Genomic DNA, 16,041 nt, shown 5'->3' with positions numbered 1-16,041 from the left:
TTGTTTCGTAAAAAATTTTAAACTTCTTGTGACCTACAACCGAACCACACAAATTTACAGGTTAAAAATTAATAAACAAACTCATCGTAAAAACTTTTCTACTTTCTCGCGTTTACTTTCCAATGTTATTTTTCAAAACAAACATTCTGCCAAAACGAAAAGTATCGTAATGTTTCATTCAATTCATCGGCATCTCTACATATAATTACATACTTCTTTACCTCTCCACTTATTCATTCACTCATTCCTTCATTTATTAATTTATTCAATTATCATTTATCTACTTATTTATTTGTATTTGTAATAATTCCTATGCAGTAAGCATTATTTAATGATGTGCTGTGTTGTTTTTATTCTTTTTACAAAAACCTATCAAAATGTATAGTTATATATATATATATATATACATATATATATATATATGCTACCAGTAGTAGTAGTATTGTTGTTTTTAATAATATTAATGTAGTAATAATGTCCGTAGGCAGTACTAATTTATCATTAACGTACTTTACAATGGCGATAAAACGATCGATAAGAAGTAGTTTTTTTTTATATATTTGTTCATTTTATTTGTTTATTCATTCATTCATTCATCTATTCATTCATTCATCCATTCATCGGTTTGATCACACGCATGCATGCATGAAGGCTTACTGAGAATTGTTCAATAAATTTAAACCAACCGACTAAACACACGCCTATTCGTGCTTTATTATTGCTGTTATTATTATCGTTATTAATTGTTGTTATTATTATTTTTATTTTATTATGCTTTACGCTACCAGGTAAATTTCGTTTTGATGAATGATGTCAAATGAAAAGCCGGCACCCGTGCGTTGAGCTGGAGAGAGGGAGAGAGAGAGAGAGAAAGAGTGAAGAGTGAACAGGTGTGAGTAGATGAAGTGAAAAAAATGAATGAGTAAAAAATTTGGAAGAAGAAACAAAAACAAAAAAAAGAGTGAATGAATGAGAGGGTGAAAAAAGATATAAAAAAAAGAGAGAGGGAAACAGAGAGAGAGAGAAAAAAAAAAGAAAGAGAGAGAGGGAGAGAAAGATTGCCGGAATCGATTTGCATTAATTTATAAGATGGGCTAGCAAATCAATGAAAGAGAGAAAAGAAGGACAACAATAACAACAACATCATCATCATCGGCAACAGCAGCAGCAACAGCAGCCACAACAACTACAACAACAGCTACAACAACAGTACCAACAACAACACTAACAATAATAACAATAAGAACAACAATAATAACCAACAAATGTAAAACGAAAAAGATCAATAATCGAGTTATAAAAAACATGTGACGACTTTGATGGTTATGATATTGATGAAAACAACAACAACAACCACAACAACAACCACAACAACAACCACAATAATAATAATAATAATAACGATGCTGACGGCTATGAGTGGAAAAAATAAGAAAACAATATAATAAAAATGTGATGGTGATGATGATGACGACGACGACGATGATAACAATGATAATTATAACAAAGAGATACGACGACGACTAATACGATGATGATGATGATGGTGGTGATGATGATGGTGATGACTACGTAATAACCAACAAAAACACATTCACCTCTGCTCCTATCCAATAATCAATAATGATGATGATAACGATGATGATGTATTGGTGATAATAATAATAATGATGATGATGTATGATGATAATGATGATGGTATTGATGATGATGTAGGTTATGATTCTAGTCATGATGAATGATGGTGGTATTGATAGTGATGAAGATGATAACAATAATTGGTAATTTTTATCATAGCATTATTGACTGCATTGTGATGTCACCGAATATGATGATGATGAAGAAGAAGATGATGATGAAGATGATGGTCTAAATGACGGCTATGACGTTGATGATGACGATGTTAATGATTAACTGTCAGCACTTGTGGTTGCAAACAATAACAATGACTAACCAAATAACTAGTTACGCTACTATTATTATTATTATCATTATCGCCATTTATTATTATTATTGTTATTATTGTTGTTGATGTTGTTGTTCTCCAAAATGTCATCGTGACAAATCCAACCAGCCGACAGGATAGTGAAAAAAATCATTGCCATTACAAAAGAATTTTACTATTCAATTATTATTATTATTTATTATTAATTAACTAATATTATTTATTATTATTATTATTTATTATTATTATTACGTATTCAACCCTTGCAATAATAATAATAATAATAATAATAACTATAATAAAATAGCAATAATAATAATAATAATATGATGCCCAACCACCAACATGCTATGACTAATGATCAAAAACAGGTGTCTCCCCGCAAATAAATGTGTATGTGTATGCGTGGATGTGCGTGTGTGTGTGTGTGTACATGTGTGTGAGTGTGTTTGTGTGTGTGTGTGTGTGTGGATGTGTGTGACGAAATGTTTCTCCATTTCTTCCGAATTATTCACCCGAAAAACTCCTCAGATTTAGGAAAAAAATGACTACAAGCACATTTCAATTTGATATTAAATCATCGGTAAATAAATTAAAATCAATAAAAAGGTATAAGTTAGAAAAGAATAACAGCAGAAAGTTAACATATAAAATGATGGAAATAATATCGTCATCATCATCGTCGCCATCATCATCACCATCATCATCGTCATCATAATAATAATAATAACAATAACTTCTTAATCATCATTACCAAGACCATCCATCCGTTTTTGACTCCGTCTTCATGTACGCAATCATAATCAATCAATTCTCACATTTTTTTTATCAAAATTGACTATATCACCATCATCATTTTTCTAACTATCCCCATCACCACCACCATCATCATCAATACCCATCATCATCATCATCATCACCATCAATACCTACCCCCATCATTATAATCGTCATCATAACCATCATCACCTACCACCATTATCATAACCACCATCATCATCATCCTCATCAATATAAGTTACAGATGGTGAGAATAAAATGAAAAAAATGTATCTTTCCAAGGCGATATAAAATTGATTGATGGATAAACAAATGAATAATATACCAACATGTGACCAAAAATTTAACACACACGCACGCACATGCACACACGCACTCACACATTAATATATTTATTAGTCACAAGTAAGAGTTTTTTTTCGAATCAATGAATAAATAAATTTGCATCGGTCACAAATTTTCAGACTATTCCAATTCGTTCGGTGTTTATACTTGTTATTAATACTCGTAATCTTTGTTATCAATTTCCGATCGTATTAATATTATTATTATTTGTTTTTATTATTTCTATTATTCATAATTTTCATTCATTTCAATCAAATGAACACGATACGGCATGCGTCTGCCATTGAAGATTTATGTGTGAATATGCAAGACTGGAAACACGAACGCCGGTCCAACAAGTAGAAATATCTACAAATTATAAATTACAGGAGTATAAAAATATACGAGCGTACAATATATCTGTATGTATATGGAGAGAGTCGAATGAAAGAAAGGCTTAAAATCACCAATTGAAATCTATGACGTCACTAATACGATGGACCAATCAGGATATAGGTGAGGTAGGGGTGGAGCTAACTTGTCTGGTAAATTTACGCGATTGGTAGGTTGATATTAAATCCTTCAAAGATGATTGGTTCTCGAAGAATGTGACGATTGGTGGTTCAGTCAGCATGGAGGCTACAAACTGTTCAAAAGTGATCGACCAATCATCGTCTTCGGCGTTTGATATGGGCGTAGTCATATTGTTCGATTGGCTGTTGTCAGCAGCTGTAATACTGCACCCGTCGTTGAGGCAATTGTTTTTTGGAATACTGTTAATGACGTCATCGTCGTTAGGAATGTTTGAAATGTTTTCAACCTGAGAAATCAAGCTCCCGCCCAATTGATTAGTAACTTCAAAAGGCAAAAGTTCATTGGCTGGCAGAAAACCAATAACACAAGGAATTGAATTAATATCACTGGCAGAGGAGTGCTTGGACCTGACCAATAGCTGATCAAGTGTGCAAGATGAACTCGTCTGATTGGCTGCTTTCAATTTTCGAATTTTTTTCCCCGCCTCTCCGATTTGCAGGAGCAAGCTGGCAACCGTCGCAATGGAATGGTAGAGGGATTGTTCATTGGGAGCGTTCAGGAACATTCCGTACATGGTCTTGCATAACTGGATGAACTGATCCTGGTGAAGATGAGGATGACGGAGGAGGAAGTGATGGTGATGACAGGGAGATAAAGTAAGAAAATGATGAACGATATTCACATTCAAACAATATCCTCCCAATGTTGAGAAACTTTCATTTTCGTCGTCCACACCGCCATATTCACCACCACCATCATCATCACCATCATAAACATCATCACCATCACAACCATCATCATCATCATCATCACCACCACCTGTCTCATGTTCGGCAGCTGTTTGGACCTGTTCTTGCAGGAGATTGTCCCATCAGCATTCCTCTCCTTTGAATGTGGTTTCACGCTAACATCGGCAGCAGTAGTAGAAGTAGAAGCAGCAGTAGCAGAAGTAGAAGCAGCAGTAGAAGCAGCATTGGTAGTAGTGGTAATAGCAGCAGCAGCATTAGAGGCAGTAGTAATGGAAGAAGAGGCAGTAGAAGCGGAATCATCATTATAGTTATCAATGTCCAGTGAGAAGAAAATTGTGTGTGAACGTGGAGGCGATGTCGATGTCATCATTGCAGCTGCTGATGCTGCCGCTGCTGCGGTTGCCTCTGCTGCTGCTGACGTTGTTGGTTGTGATGATAATGATGATGAAGGTATCAGAGGCGGTAATGATGATGATGATAACTTGAACTGTTCTTCCTCCTTCTTGTTTGGACTCGATATGAAATATTCCAAAGCATCCACTGCTGAATCTGTCGAGTCAGCTGCATAAATTAGCATGAAAAACATAAATTAACATTGGATTAACAAAAATTAATGATAATTAGCATAATATGTCTATGAACGAAAAATTGAATATAACCACATTATTTCAAAACTAACAATAAAAAAAATAAAAAAAAATGGTTACTGATTTGATTGGTGGACAAATTGCTGACGTCAGCGCACTCATCGTCCAATAAGGCGGGAGGTAAGTGAAGTCTGTAGATAAATGACAGTTTTTCAAAGATATCAGAGCTCATGATTGGTCCGAGCACGTGCACAAAGCCTCGAAAGTTCACCAGGCCATCTTGTTTCTCATCGACCAGCTGGTTCGTGTGTGGAGTCATCGGTGGAGTAAGTTTCCAAGTGGAAATTATAGAAATTATAGAAATATTTGTATTCAACGTGATTGCTAATTTCCACAATCATCATCTCATTAAAACTTCACAAGTGTAACCACCATTGCCATGTTCACGTCATCACTAAAAGTGCAACTGTCATAAAAAAGTTCTCACATTCATCCAAATACAAAACCAAGCCAAACCAAACGAACCCTAAAACTCCTGAGAGCCAACACGTCCCCCAAGCTTCCACATCCCCATGGCAAGAGGGCCAAAAAAAGAGTGCGAAATTGTTCAAAAGGCAGGGTATACTGTTCGTAGAAGGGTTTCCTTGGGTCGAATTTATCGAAAATGTCGCTAACCAAAGGTGTTGTTGAGGAAGAGGGATGATGAGGTTGACGTTTGTTGTTGAAGCTGTTGCTGCTGCTGCAGAGGCTTCAAACTGCACATGCTGTAGTATTCCTCCTTGTTTTTGGATGAATGAGCAAATGAATGAATGAAAAATGAGTAATGGAACGAAAGAAAATGGAAAAATAACCATGAGTTATGTAAAGCGAAAAATCTAAAACTAGACGATTGGATAATAAAAACTTAACAGAAAACTGGGTTGCAAAACGAACCAGCTGGTCAATCATTCAACTTATCAATCACTCACTCAATCAATCAACCAGCCAGCCAACCAACTAACCAACCAGCCAACAAACCAACCAGTCAACCAGCCAGTCAACCAACCCTAAAAATCCTAAACAAGTCTTGTAACTCGGACTGACTGAATGATGTTTCGTTGGATATGCTACTCAGTACATTCTTCATCGACGAATCTTCAAGGCTCTACGTCATCATCATCATCATCATTTACTTTGATCATCATCATTTTTATCGACATCATCATCATCAAAGTCGCCACACCACACCACACCACACCACGCCACACCACCTGGACCACTTTGATCCTATGCTTAAGTCTCAACTTGTTTATTTCTTCGTTCGTTATCTGGCCGAACTTGGAGTAGGCCTGGTAAATGAGGGCGCTTACGTCCAGAGGCTGGTGTTGATGATGATGTTGATGATGATGATGTTGTTGTTGTTGATGATGATGTTGATGATGATGATGATGTTGTTGTTGTTGATGATGATGATGATGATGTTGTTGTTGTTGTTGATGATGATGTTGATGATGATGATGATGTTGTTGTAGTTGTTGATGATGTTGACGATGATGATGATGTTGTTGTTGTTGTTAATGATGATGTTGATGATGATGATGATGTTGTTGTAGTTGTTGATGATGATGACGATGATGTTGTTGTTGATGATGATGATGATGTTGTTGTTGGTGATGATGATGCTGATGACGACGACGATGGTAATATCATATCATAACTATAATCCATCCATCACTATCATCATCATCCACATTCCCACTCACCTTATCATCCATCCATCACTATCATCATCATCCCCATTCCCACTCACCTTATCATCCATCCATCACTATCATCATCATCCACATTCCCACTCACCCTATCATCACCGTTATCACTGCTAAAGGCCTTCTCATACTTCCCTCGAATACTCTCACCACCATCATCACTATCTCTCATCTTACTCTCCAAACAATCCGGGTTTTTCGAGTGGTATATTCTTGGATTGCGACCGGTTAGGCTATTTATAAAATGATTGACTAGCAGCAAAGCTCCGCCTTCGTCTCCGCAATTAATCAAGTCATCTTTCAAGTAGTCCATTATCATCAGTGATATGATGAATATGACCTAGTTACATAATTAGTTAATTAGTTAATAATGTTATGTTAAAGAGGTAGGAGAACGTTATGGGCAAGCGGAAGAAAAGTTTTCAAAAAAGTTTAATAAATGAAAGAGTTCATTCAGTTTATAAATTCATTAACTCATTCATTCACGCATTTGTTTATTCGTCCATTCATTCATTCATTCATTCATTCATTCGTTCATTCATTCATTCATTCATCCATTCATTCATTCATTCATTCATTCTTCCATTCATTCATTCATTCTTCCATTCATTCATTCATCCATCCATTCATTCATCCATCCATTCATTCATTCATCCATCCATCCATTCATTCATTCATTCATCCATTCATTCTTTTGCACCTTAGCTCCGTCATAAAAAAAGCAATCCATAATATTCAGGGCTTGTTCAAATGGAAGGACGCTGCAATGGAAAGAATGAACGATACTCAACAGATGAACACATTTTGACATCATCATCACCATCGTGATAATCGACACGATAATTATTATTATTATCAATATTATTATTATTATTATTATTATTATTATTATTATTATTATTATCACTAGCCCCATCATCATGATCATCACCTCAAGAAGATAGTGAGAAACCAGGAGAGAGAGATCAGGCTGATGAGGTTCAGCTTGTCAAGTTGCCCAGAGAGCTGCGACATGTAGCGCTCTATCAGTTCAGAGAAGACTCCTGATAACGATGATTACGGTTGTGATGATGATGATGATGATCATCATCATCATCATCATCATCATCATCATCATTGTCCCCATCATCACGATGGTGACAATGATGATGATGATTACGATGATGATGATAGTAACGATAGGGTAACAAAATTTTAAATTTTATATCAAGCAATTTTCACTGAAAAAAAATTTTTGGAAAGAAGAGCGAGTGAACGGGGGCTAGATGTGTCGTGCCCCAAAGACTAAAAATAACATAAAAATAATAACAACAATAATAATAATAATCCAAAAAAACAATCCCAACCCTGGTCCACTAAGACTCCGACGACCTTGACATTGTAATAATCCGGAAGCAGACGATCACAAATGGCCGACAGTAGGAAGAAGGCCTCTTCCTCATTCAAGTAGAGAAGGAGGACGCTCGTGACCATGTTGATGCCCTGGCAGTACCCTGTTTGTCATCGTCATCACCATCATAATCATCATCATCACCATCACTACCATCATCATCATCGTCATCACTACCATCATCGTCATCATCACTACCATTATCATCATTATCGTCATCATCATCATTACCATCATCATCATCATCATCATCGTTATCGTCGTCGTCTTCACCTATGGTAGGGTTCCTGTAGGCGTTAGCAGTGAGAACTCTCCGCAGAGCAGACAGTCCCACCTCATCCTGATAGGCTGGATGTTCGGGCAGTGACCTATGTAGGTCACGCTCTATCTCCTCCGTCGTGAAGTTCACCATCGTACTCGTGTCCGCAAGTAACTTCCGGTATAACCCCTGGTTGGCTGCCATCTTGATAATAATGGTAATAATAAAAAAATAGCATTAATAATAATTTTAATAATAATAATAATAATAACAATATGAAAATCAAGCGAGTTCCGGCGACCCTTGCTAAATAGCTGTCGTGAAATTAAAAAAATTTGCACTTGAAATACTTGCTGGACATAAATTTATGTAAGCTTCAAGTCATATATATGCTAAATTTAGGTAATATATATACTTAATATGAAGTTATAAAGGCAAACATCACATCATCCTCGTCGTCATCATCACCATCACATCATCATCATCACCATCACATCCTCATCATCACCATCACATCATCATCATCATCACCACCACATCATCATCATCACCATCACATCATCATCATCACCACCACATCATTACCATCATCGTCGTCGTCACCTCATGTATAGCCCCAGAAGAGACCATCCAGACCTCAGCCCTCAAGTCATCTGGCACCCCGTTCAAGATGAGGTTGTGTCCCTCGTGCGTTCTATACATACTCACCCCTCTGTTCAACATTGAGATGTCACGATGATGGTGATGATGTAGTGATGAAGTGATGATGACGATGATGGTGATGATGGTGATGATGGTGGTGAGATGATGGTGATGATGGTGATAATGATGGTGATGGTGAGACGATGACGATGATGATGGTGAAATGATTATAGTGATTTTGTAATGATGATAAAAATTATGAAAATATTGGCGACCACAAATATGCACAAACAATCCCAGCTAAACACAGAACAGAAATAAACCAATGTACCCACACACATCAACACATGCTGACACACGGAATATATACATATAATACAAACACACACATACAAACACACACATATACAAAAAACACACATACAAACACACACATACAGATATACACACGCACACACACCTGCCATATTCTTCGAAATGAACCATCCATAGTTGCATCTTAACTTGCTCCTTCACTGAAACTTCATTCCTCCTCTTCCATCCATCCTTCCGCGAGAACAAACCCCTCAGTGCTGGCGTTAACTTTAACCCTGATGATGATGATGATTATGACGACGATGACGATGATGATGATGGTGATGATGATGATGGTGATGACGATGATGACGACGACGATGGGGATAATGATATGTGGATGATGATTATATACGTGTATGATAGACTGAGATCCGTCTGCATTCAAACCCGGTTCCTGCAACACAGCAATAGCCAAAAATGCCAGCAACCTAAAAAAATGACGCCAAAAATAATTTACCCACCGTCGTGGCCACCACTGCTGCTGATGCTGCAGCCACCATCGCCAAAACTCCTCCTCCTCCTTAGACCGCCAGCACAATCGTCATCAGCACCTGCAGCACCATCATCGTAAGCACTCTTGAGTGAGTAAGTCATTGATGAGGATGACGAGAGGAGCTGGCTTGCAGTTGTTGCGGACTCTGGCAGGTTGCAGAGCAGGTCGGATATACGCTCCAGGACGAAGTCTCTATCGAGGAGGTTCGCGAATAAAAAGTTCGCCTGTCGGGATGACGATGGTGAAGATGATGTCGATGGTGCTGTTGTTGATGATGATGATGTTGATGATGATGTTGATGATGATGTTGATGATGATGTTGATGATGATGTTGATGATGATGTTGATGATGATGTTGTTCATGATGTTGTTGTTCATGATGTTGTTGTTGATGATGTTGTTGTTCATGATGTTGTTGTTCATGATGTTGTTGTTCATGATGTTGTTGTTGATGATGTTGTTGTTGTTGATGATGATGTTGTTGTTGATGATGATGTTGTTTGATGTTGATGAAGATGATGATGACGGCGATGATGTTGATGGTGAGTAGAAAAAAATCATATCAAATCAGAATGATGATAAAATGAAAATGATAAGGTTGAGAATGAGAATGATGGTTGCATAAGTGAACAACAATGATCTGGGTACAAAAAATCTCTGAAACTTATCGTGAGTAAATATATCAGCCAACTAAATCAAAAACCAGTCAACCAACCAACCAACCAACCAACCAACCAAAAAACCATTCAACCAACCATAGAACCATCCAACCAACCAAAGAACCATCCAACCAACCAAAGAACCATCCAACCAATCAAAGAACCATCCAACCAACCAAAGAACCATCCAACCAATCAAAGAACCATCCAACCAACCAAAAAACCATCCGACCTTATTTCTCGTTGTGAGTAATATTGTATTGTGGAGGATCCCTTTCGTGCTGTTGTCCACCCTCTCAACCACACTGACCTCTGATAATGGGATGATGACACTCACCAAGTTGCGTATCTATAAATGATGGTGGCATGGTGATGACGAAGATGGTGATGACGAAGATGATGATGATGATGAAGATGATGAAGATGACGTCAGTGAGAGTAAAACAAGTTTCAAACAACAATAAATCAGATTTTAATATAATTCATTCATTCACAATATAAACTATTTGAATCATCAGACGATTTTTTGAAAACCCTTATCATCTTCATCATTAATTTTCAAAAATCAGCACATCCCTACTTACTCTACTCCGGAAGCAGACGAATCCGGAAGCCACGTAAAGTATTCCCCAGACGTGTTGTTTGTTATAAGGGGTCCAGAGCATGCACTCTGCTTCGCCGTCCAATCGTATGCTCAGTGGAAGGTTGAATAATGATCTGATTGGTTGGTTGGTTGTTTAATTAAATGAGAAATGATCTTATTGGTTGAGTTGGCTGGTTAGTTGGTTGAATAATGATCTGATTGGTCGTGATTTGTTGCAAGTTTGGATAGTTTTCCTAAATGATTATTGTTACGTGTTAACTTATTTAATTTTTCATTCATTTATTCATCCATTAAATAATTTTACTCAATCAATCAATCATTCTTACATTCCATCATTCTTACATTCTTTCATTCTTACATTCCTTCATTCTTACATTCCTTTCATTCTTACATTCCTTCATTCTTTCAGTCATTTTTCCATCCATCCATCCACTAATTCCTAACCACCTAAATGTTTCACTTCTAACTCTTGCCTCGATGTCTCTTTTCACTGAATATTTCTTCGGTTTTCTGGTGCTGTCAGAAAAAAAATTGTCGCAATACATACACATATGAATAAATTATTACAATCATTGTTAGCCATAATTAAATCTACTGTAAACAACTATGAATAACTGACTGAGATATGTGGATATAATTTAAGACAGATGGATATAAATTGAGATATACGAATTGTATATGGGTCCAAATTTAAATAGATAGATACGAATTGAGATATATGGATATAAATTGTGACAAATGGATACAAACTTACTTGACTTTTTGGGGCAGTGATCTATCTTCTTCGAATCCTTCTTCAGTTATTAATCTACCATTTGATTATTATTACAACAAAAATATAACAATAATATTATTATTATTTTCAATTCAATATTTTTTTAAATTTTCAACAACAAACAAAGCAGGGCATGTAAATAGGCATAAAACTGAGGCATCAAATACATTGCAGTAGACCAGTAAACAAATTGCACCCTTACAACCCCTACTATAATATTACAAATAATAATTATACAAAATTATTATAACTGTTTCATAGCCATGTTGGCGAGTTGTTGCATCAGTTGGAAGGTTGCTTCTATTTGGAGGAACATAGAGAAGGAATACTGTGTGTGTGTGTTTGTGTGTGTGTGTGTGTGTGTTTGTGAGTGTGTTTGTTTGATTGTGTGTTTGTTTGAGTGTGTGTGTGTCAATCTTTTAAAATAATTTGTTTTATTTTGAATAAAACTGGAAGAAAAAGGTCTGTAAAATTAATGAAAATTCGTCTGGAGTTGGTCCGCGTCATGTCAGTCAAATTCAACACCTGTCAGGATCGAAAAGTTTGCAGGACATATTGATCTAATGAATAATTGATGAGCTTATGAATAATTAATCAGCTTGTGAATAATTAATGAGTTGATGAATAATTAATGAGCTGATGAACCCACATTGTTCTCCCTGGTGGTGACTGTTATGTTGTCTGGTAGGATCAAGTTGTTCCCACATTCGAGTTTCTTCAATGGAAAATAATTTAATTAAAATGAAAAATTTATTCACTGCCTGGTCGGTTGGTAGGTTGGTTTGTTGATTGGTTGGTTGGTTAGTTGGTTAATCAAATGATAGATTGCTATAAATAAAAATTATGACTATTAAAAATATTAATTATGTTAATTAATATTATTATAATCATAATAATTGAGGAAGGAACTTGAAAACTATCATACACACACCCAGGCACGTGACGTACCCAACGATCGTACATACGTACAAATAATACAACATGTACGCTGAACAGTGCGGATATTACAATCTTTTGATACAAAGAATACAAAAAAAAAATCTCATATAAAAAATGTATAAAATTGGTGTGTAGGTTGTGTAGTGTGGATGTTGCAACCTTTCTGAAAAGCAAAATCGAAATCGAAACCAACAACCAACTAACCAAAACATCCGCTCAAATGATACTTCTTCATTGAAAAAAACTAAAATCGAAACAAAAACCACAAACGAAATAAGAGGGAAATAGAAAACGAAACCACAAACCAAAAAATACAGCTAGCTAACCACAACGTCTGCCCACATAATGATCAACTTGGCCTCCTTTCCCAACATGAAAGAGTAGAAGGAGAGGTGATTGACACTGAGGTACATCCAGCCCTGTCTAGGCACTCCACTCTTTATCAAACTGCACGAGTAATCTGAGTGGCGGTGAGTAGAACTAATAACTTCTCTTCAAGTATTTGTATTTTCAAGTAATTTTAAATTCATTCATTCGTTCGTTCGTTCATTCATCCATCCATCCATCCATTCATTCATTTGCTCGTCTGTCTATCACACAAAAACGAACGCACCAACTATATTTTTGACATAAAAAAAATAAATCAATAATGTCGATCATTCATTGCGCATCCATTTATTTTCACGAACTCATTTCTAATTAACGAGATGTTGAAGAGAGAGAGAGAGAAAGAGAAGAAAGATAGAGAAAGAAAGAAAGAAAGAGAAAGAAAGAGAGAGAGAAAAAGAGAGAGTACATTTTTACAATTTAAGTGCAATTGTACTCACAGCTGACGAGTTTCTCTTCAGCAGGCATATTAAAGAGTCGTCTGAACTTCACAGTCGCCATCGACATACTGTCTGACGTGTCTGGAAGGTAGAAAAATATGAAGAAGGGATCCAACATCACCATCATGTCCGTCCTTATCATCATCATCATTATCATCATCATTATCATCATCACTATCATCTCCGTCCTCATCATTATCATCATCATTATCATCATAACCGTCATTATCACCAATATCATTATCGCTATCATTGTTATTGGCATCTTCAATATCTATCGCTATAGAAAGCAGGCCATTCAATGTTACATCGCCGTCAACTTCACCATCATCATTCTATTACATCATCATTATCATCATCCTCATTATCGTCGTCATCATCATCGTCATCGTCAGTATAATCATCATCAACATCGTCGTCGTCGTCATCATCGTCATCAGTATCATCATCATCATCATCAGTACTCTTGATGTTATTGTTGGCGATGAGACTTTGCACTTTGCAGAGTATGAACTCTCTCATCTCTGATTTAGATTCAAAGGAGTCTGTGTTTGAAACAGTAATAATAATAATAATAATAACAACAACAATAATAATAATAATAATAAAAATAAAACAATGACAGTAACTTACACCAATTTATGTCTGAGATGAACTCAATTGAATACTAATCACAAAAAACTAACGATGATAATAAACATCAATCAATATTAATCAATGATGAAACAATCCTGAAACAATCCTGGCCTATCTTACAGTTTCAAGTTTACTTTTTTTTACAGTTTTAAGTCTCACTTCTTCACAAAGTTAATCAACTTTATTTTAATTCCTGACCTTCTAAATCTCATTACATTCATTCATCAAGAAACCAACTAATCAATCAATCAACCAACCAAATAACCAACCAATAAATGAACCAAACATCAACTAATCAATCAAACACTTAATAAATAAACCAACCAACCAGTCAACCAACCAACCAGCCAAACCAGCCAGCCAACCAGCCAGCCAACCAAACAGCCAGCCAACCAAACAACCAGTCAACATACCAACCCAAACTAGGAACCAAATTTTGTAATATCCACTTCCATTCATTCAGTATTTCTTTCTTACTGTTCGATGTAGCTATGACTTTCAGAAAAATTATCATTCAAATAAAGAAATAAATAATTATTAACTACATGATTTATTTATTTTTTATTAATTGATTGATTTATTCATTGCTTAATTAATCTATTAATTAATTAATTAAATACTCTAAAAGCTTACCATAGCTTATATCAGAATCTTCAGTCTGATGTAATATCCTGTAGTTAGAGGCCTGTTTGAAATAAAAGACAATCATAATAAATATTGTTATTGTTGTTATTATTACTACCATTATTTATTTATTTATTATAACTATAATTACCGACATTACTAATAAGTTAGTATATCTTTATTTAATTTATCACTTAGTAAACCATCAAAAAATCAATTAAGTTAGGAATCACTCATTTTATTATTATTATTCTTCTTCTTATTATTATTATTATTATTATTAACTAACTAACTAACTCTACTATCAAGAACTGAATCAAGAGTGCCCACCAGCAAGCCAGTCAGTCCTTTTCCCTTTCTCTGCTGGAGTACGAAATACGGGTTAGCCTGCTCCTGAGACCTTATTATTATTTATTATTAATTAAATTATAATTATAAATTCATATTAATTATCATAATTTAGATTTAATACAGTTTACAGTATATATAATATAAATTTTTGTTTTTTTTTAGAGGACCAAAAAACCATGTCACTTCCTTGTTAATTTATTATTTTAAATTTAGTTGATTAAAATTTTTAATGAAGATTTTTATCAAATAAAAATTTCAAAATTAAATTTCATGCCAAAAAAAACAAGGGTTGAAGTTCTTTGAAAAAAATATTATTGCTTTTCTGAGAAAAGTTTTCTTTCCTTTTACTCCACTTTTTATTCAAACAAAATTCAAACAAAGTTTCTGGTAAATAAGCAAATTTCCTATTCCATCACATTACAAACAAAATTCTTGAAAAAATCTACAAAACAAAAATATGACAAGAATTAATTGATTTTTAATTTTTAATAATTAATTTTAATTAATATTAAATATTATTTAATTATTATTGTTGTTCTCATATAAAAAAAGTACCATAAAATTAAAAGTTAATTAAAAATGGATGACACCAACCACAAAGCCCCGGCTAATAATACTTCTTCCGGTTTAATCCACATTTTAAATTAAATGACATTTAATTACTTTTATGAAATGAAAAAACTTTGATACGGGGGGGGGTAACTACTAAATTTTATTGTTTACTTTTTAATGATGAAAAGTGAAAGCAAATAATAAATTTTTAAAATAAGTATTTCTCTAGCGCGTTTTATTTTTCTAATTTGTTTCATCAATGAGTATTT

The 16,041-nt window shown here is 35.0% G+C and overlaps 1 protein-coding gene across 1 annotated transcript; it reads right to left on the bottom strand.

The window, feature by feature from the left end:
* Positions 1-2,529: 2,529 nt before the first annotated feature.
* On the bottom strand, positions 2,530-15,858 carry HELRODRAFT_190267 (hypothetical protein; the record flags this gene model as incomplete). The annotated part of the gene is made up of 28 exons (XM_009013020.1): positions 2,530-3,203; positions 3,234-3,347; positions 3,588-4,184; positions 4,403-4,746; positions 4,815-4,893; positions 5,068-5,217; positions 5,445-5,589; positions 5,999-6,063; positions 6,170-6,277; positions 6,756-7,004; positions 7,365-7,425; positions 7,596-7,707; positions 8,011-8,157; positions 8,328-8,517; positions 8,917-9,025; positions 9,416-9,545; positions 9,774-10,029; positions 10,775-10,813; positions 11,049-11,181; positions 11,411-11,584; positions 11,823-11,876; positions 12,095-12,171; positions 13,109-13,242; positions 13,610-13,690; positions 14,074-14,154; positions 14,879-14,930; positions 15,167-15,269; positions 15,815-15,858. 27 exons carry the CDS (start codon positions 15,856-15,858, stop codon positions 3,318-3,320), a joined length of 3,744 nt encoding a protein of 1,247 aa, XP_009011268.1. The 3' UTR covers positions 2,530-3,203; positions 3,234-3,317.
* Positions 15,859-16,041: the final 183 nt, after the last annotated feature.

The sequence above is a fragment of the Helobdella robusta genome (assembly GCF_000326865.2).
Source record: "Helobdella robusta unplaced genomic scaffold HELROscaffold_11, whole genome shotgun sequence".
In the NCBI taxonomy this organism is placed as follows: Eukaryota; Metazoa; Annelida; class Clitellata; order Rhynchobdellida; family Glossiphoniidae; genus Helobdella; species Helobdella robusta.
This window is presented reverse-complemented; position numbering and strand designations above follow the sequence as displayed.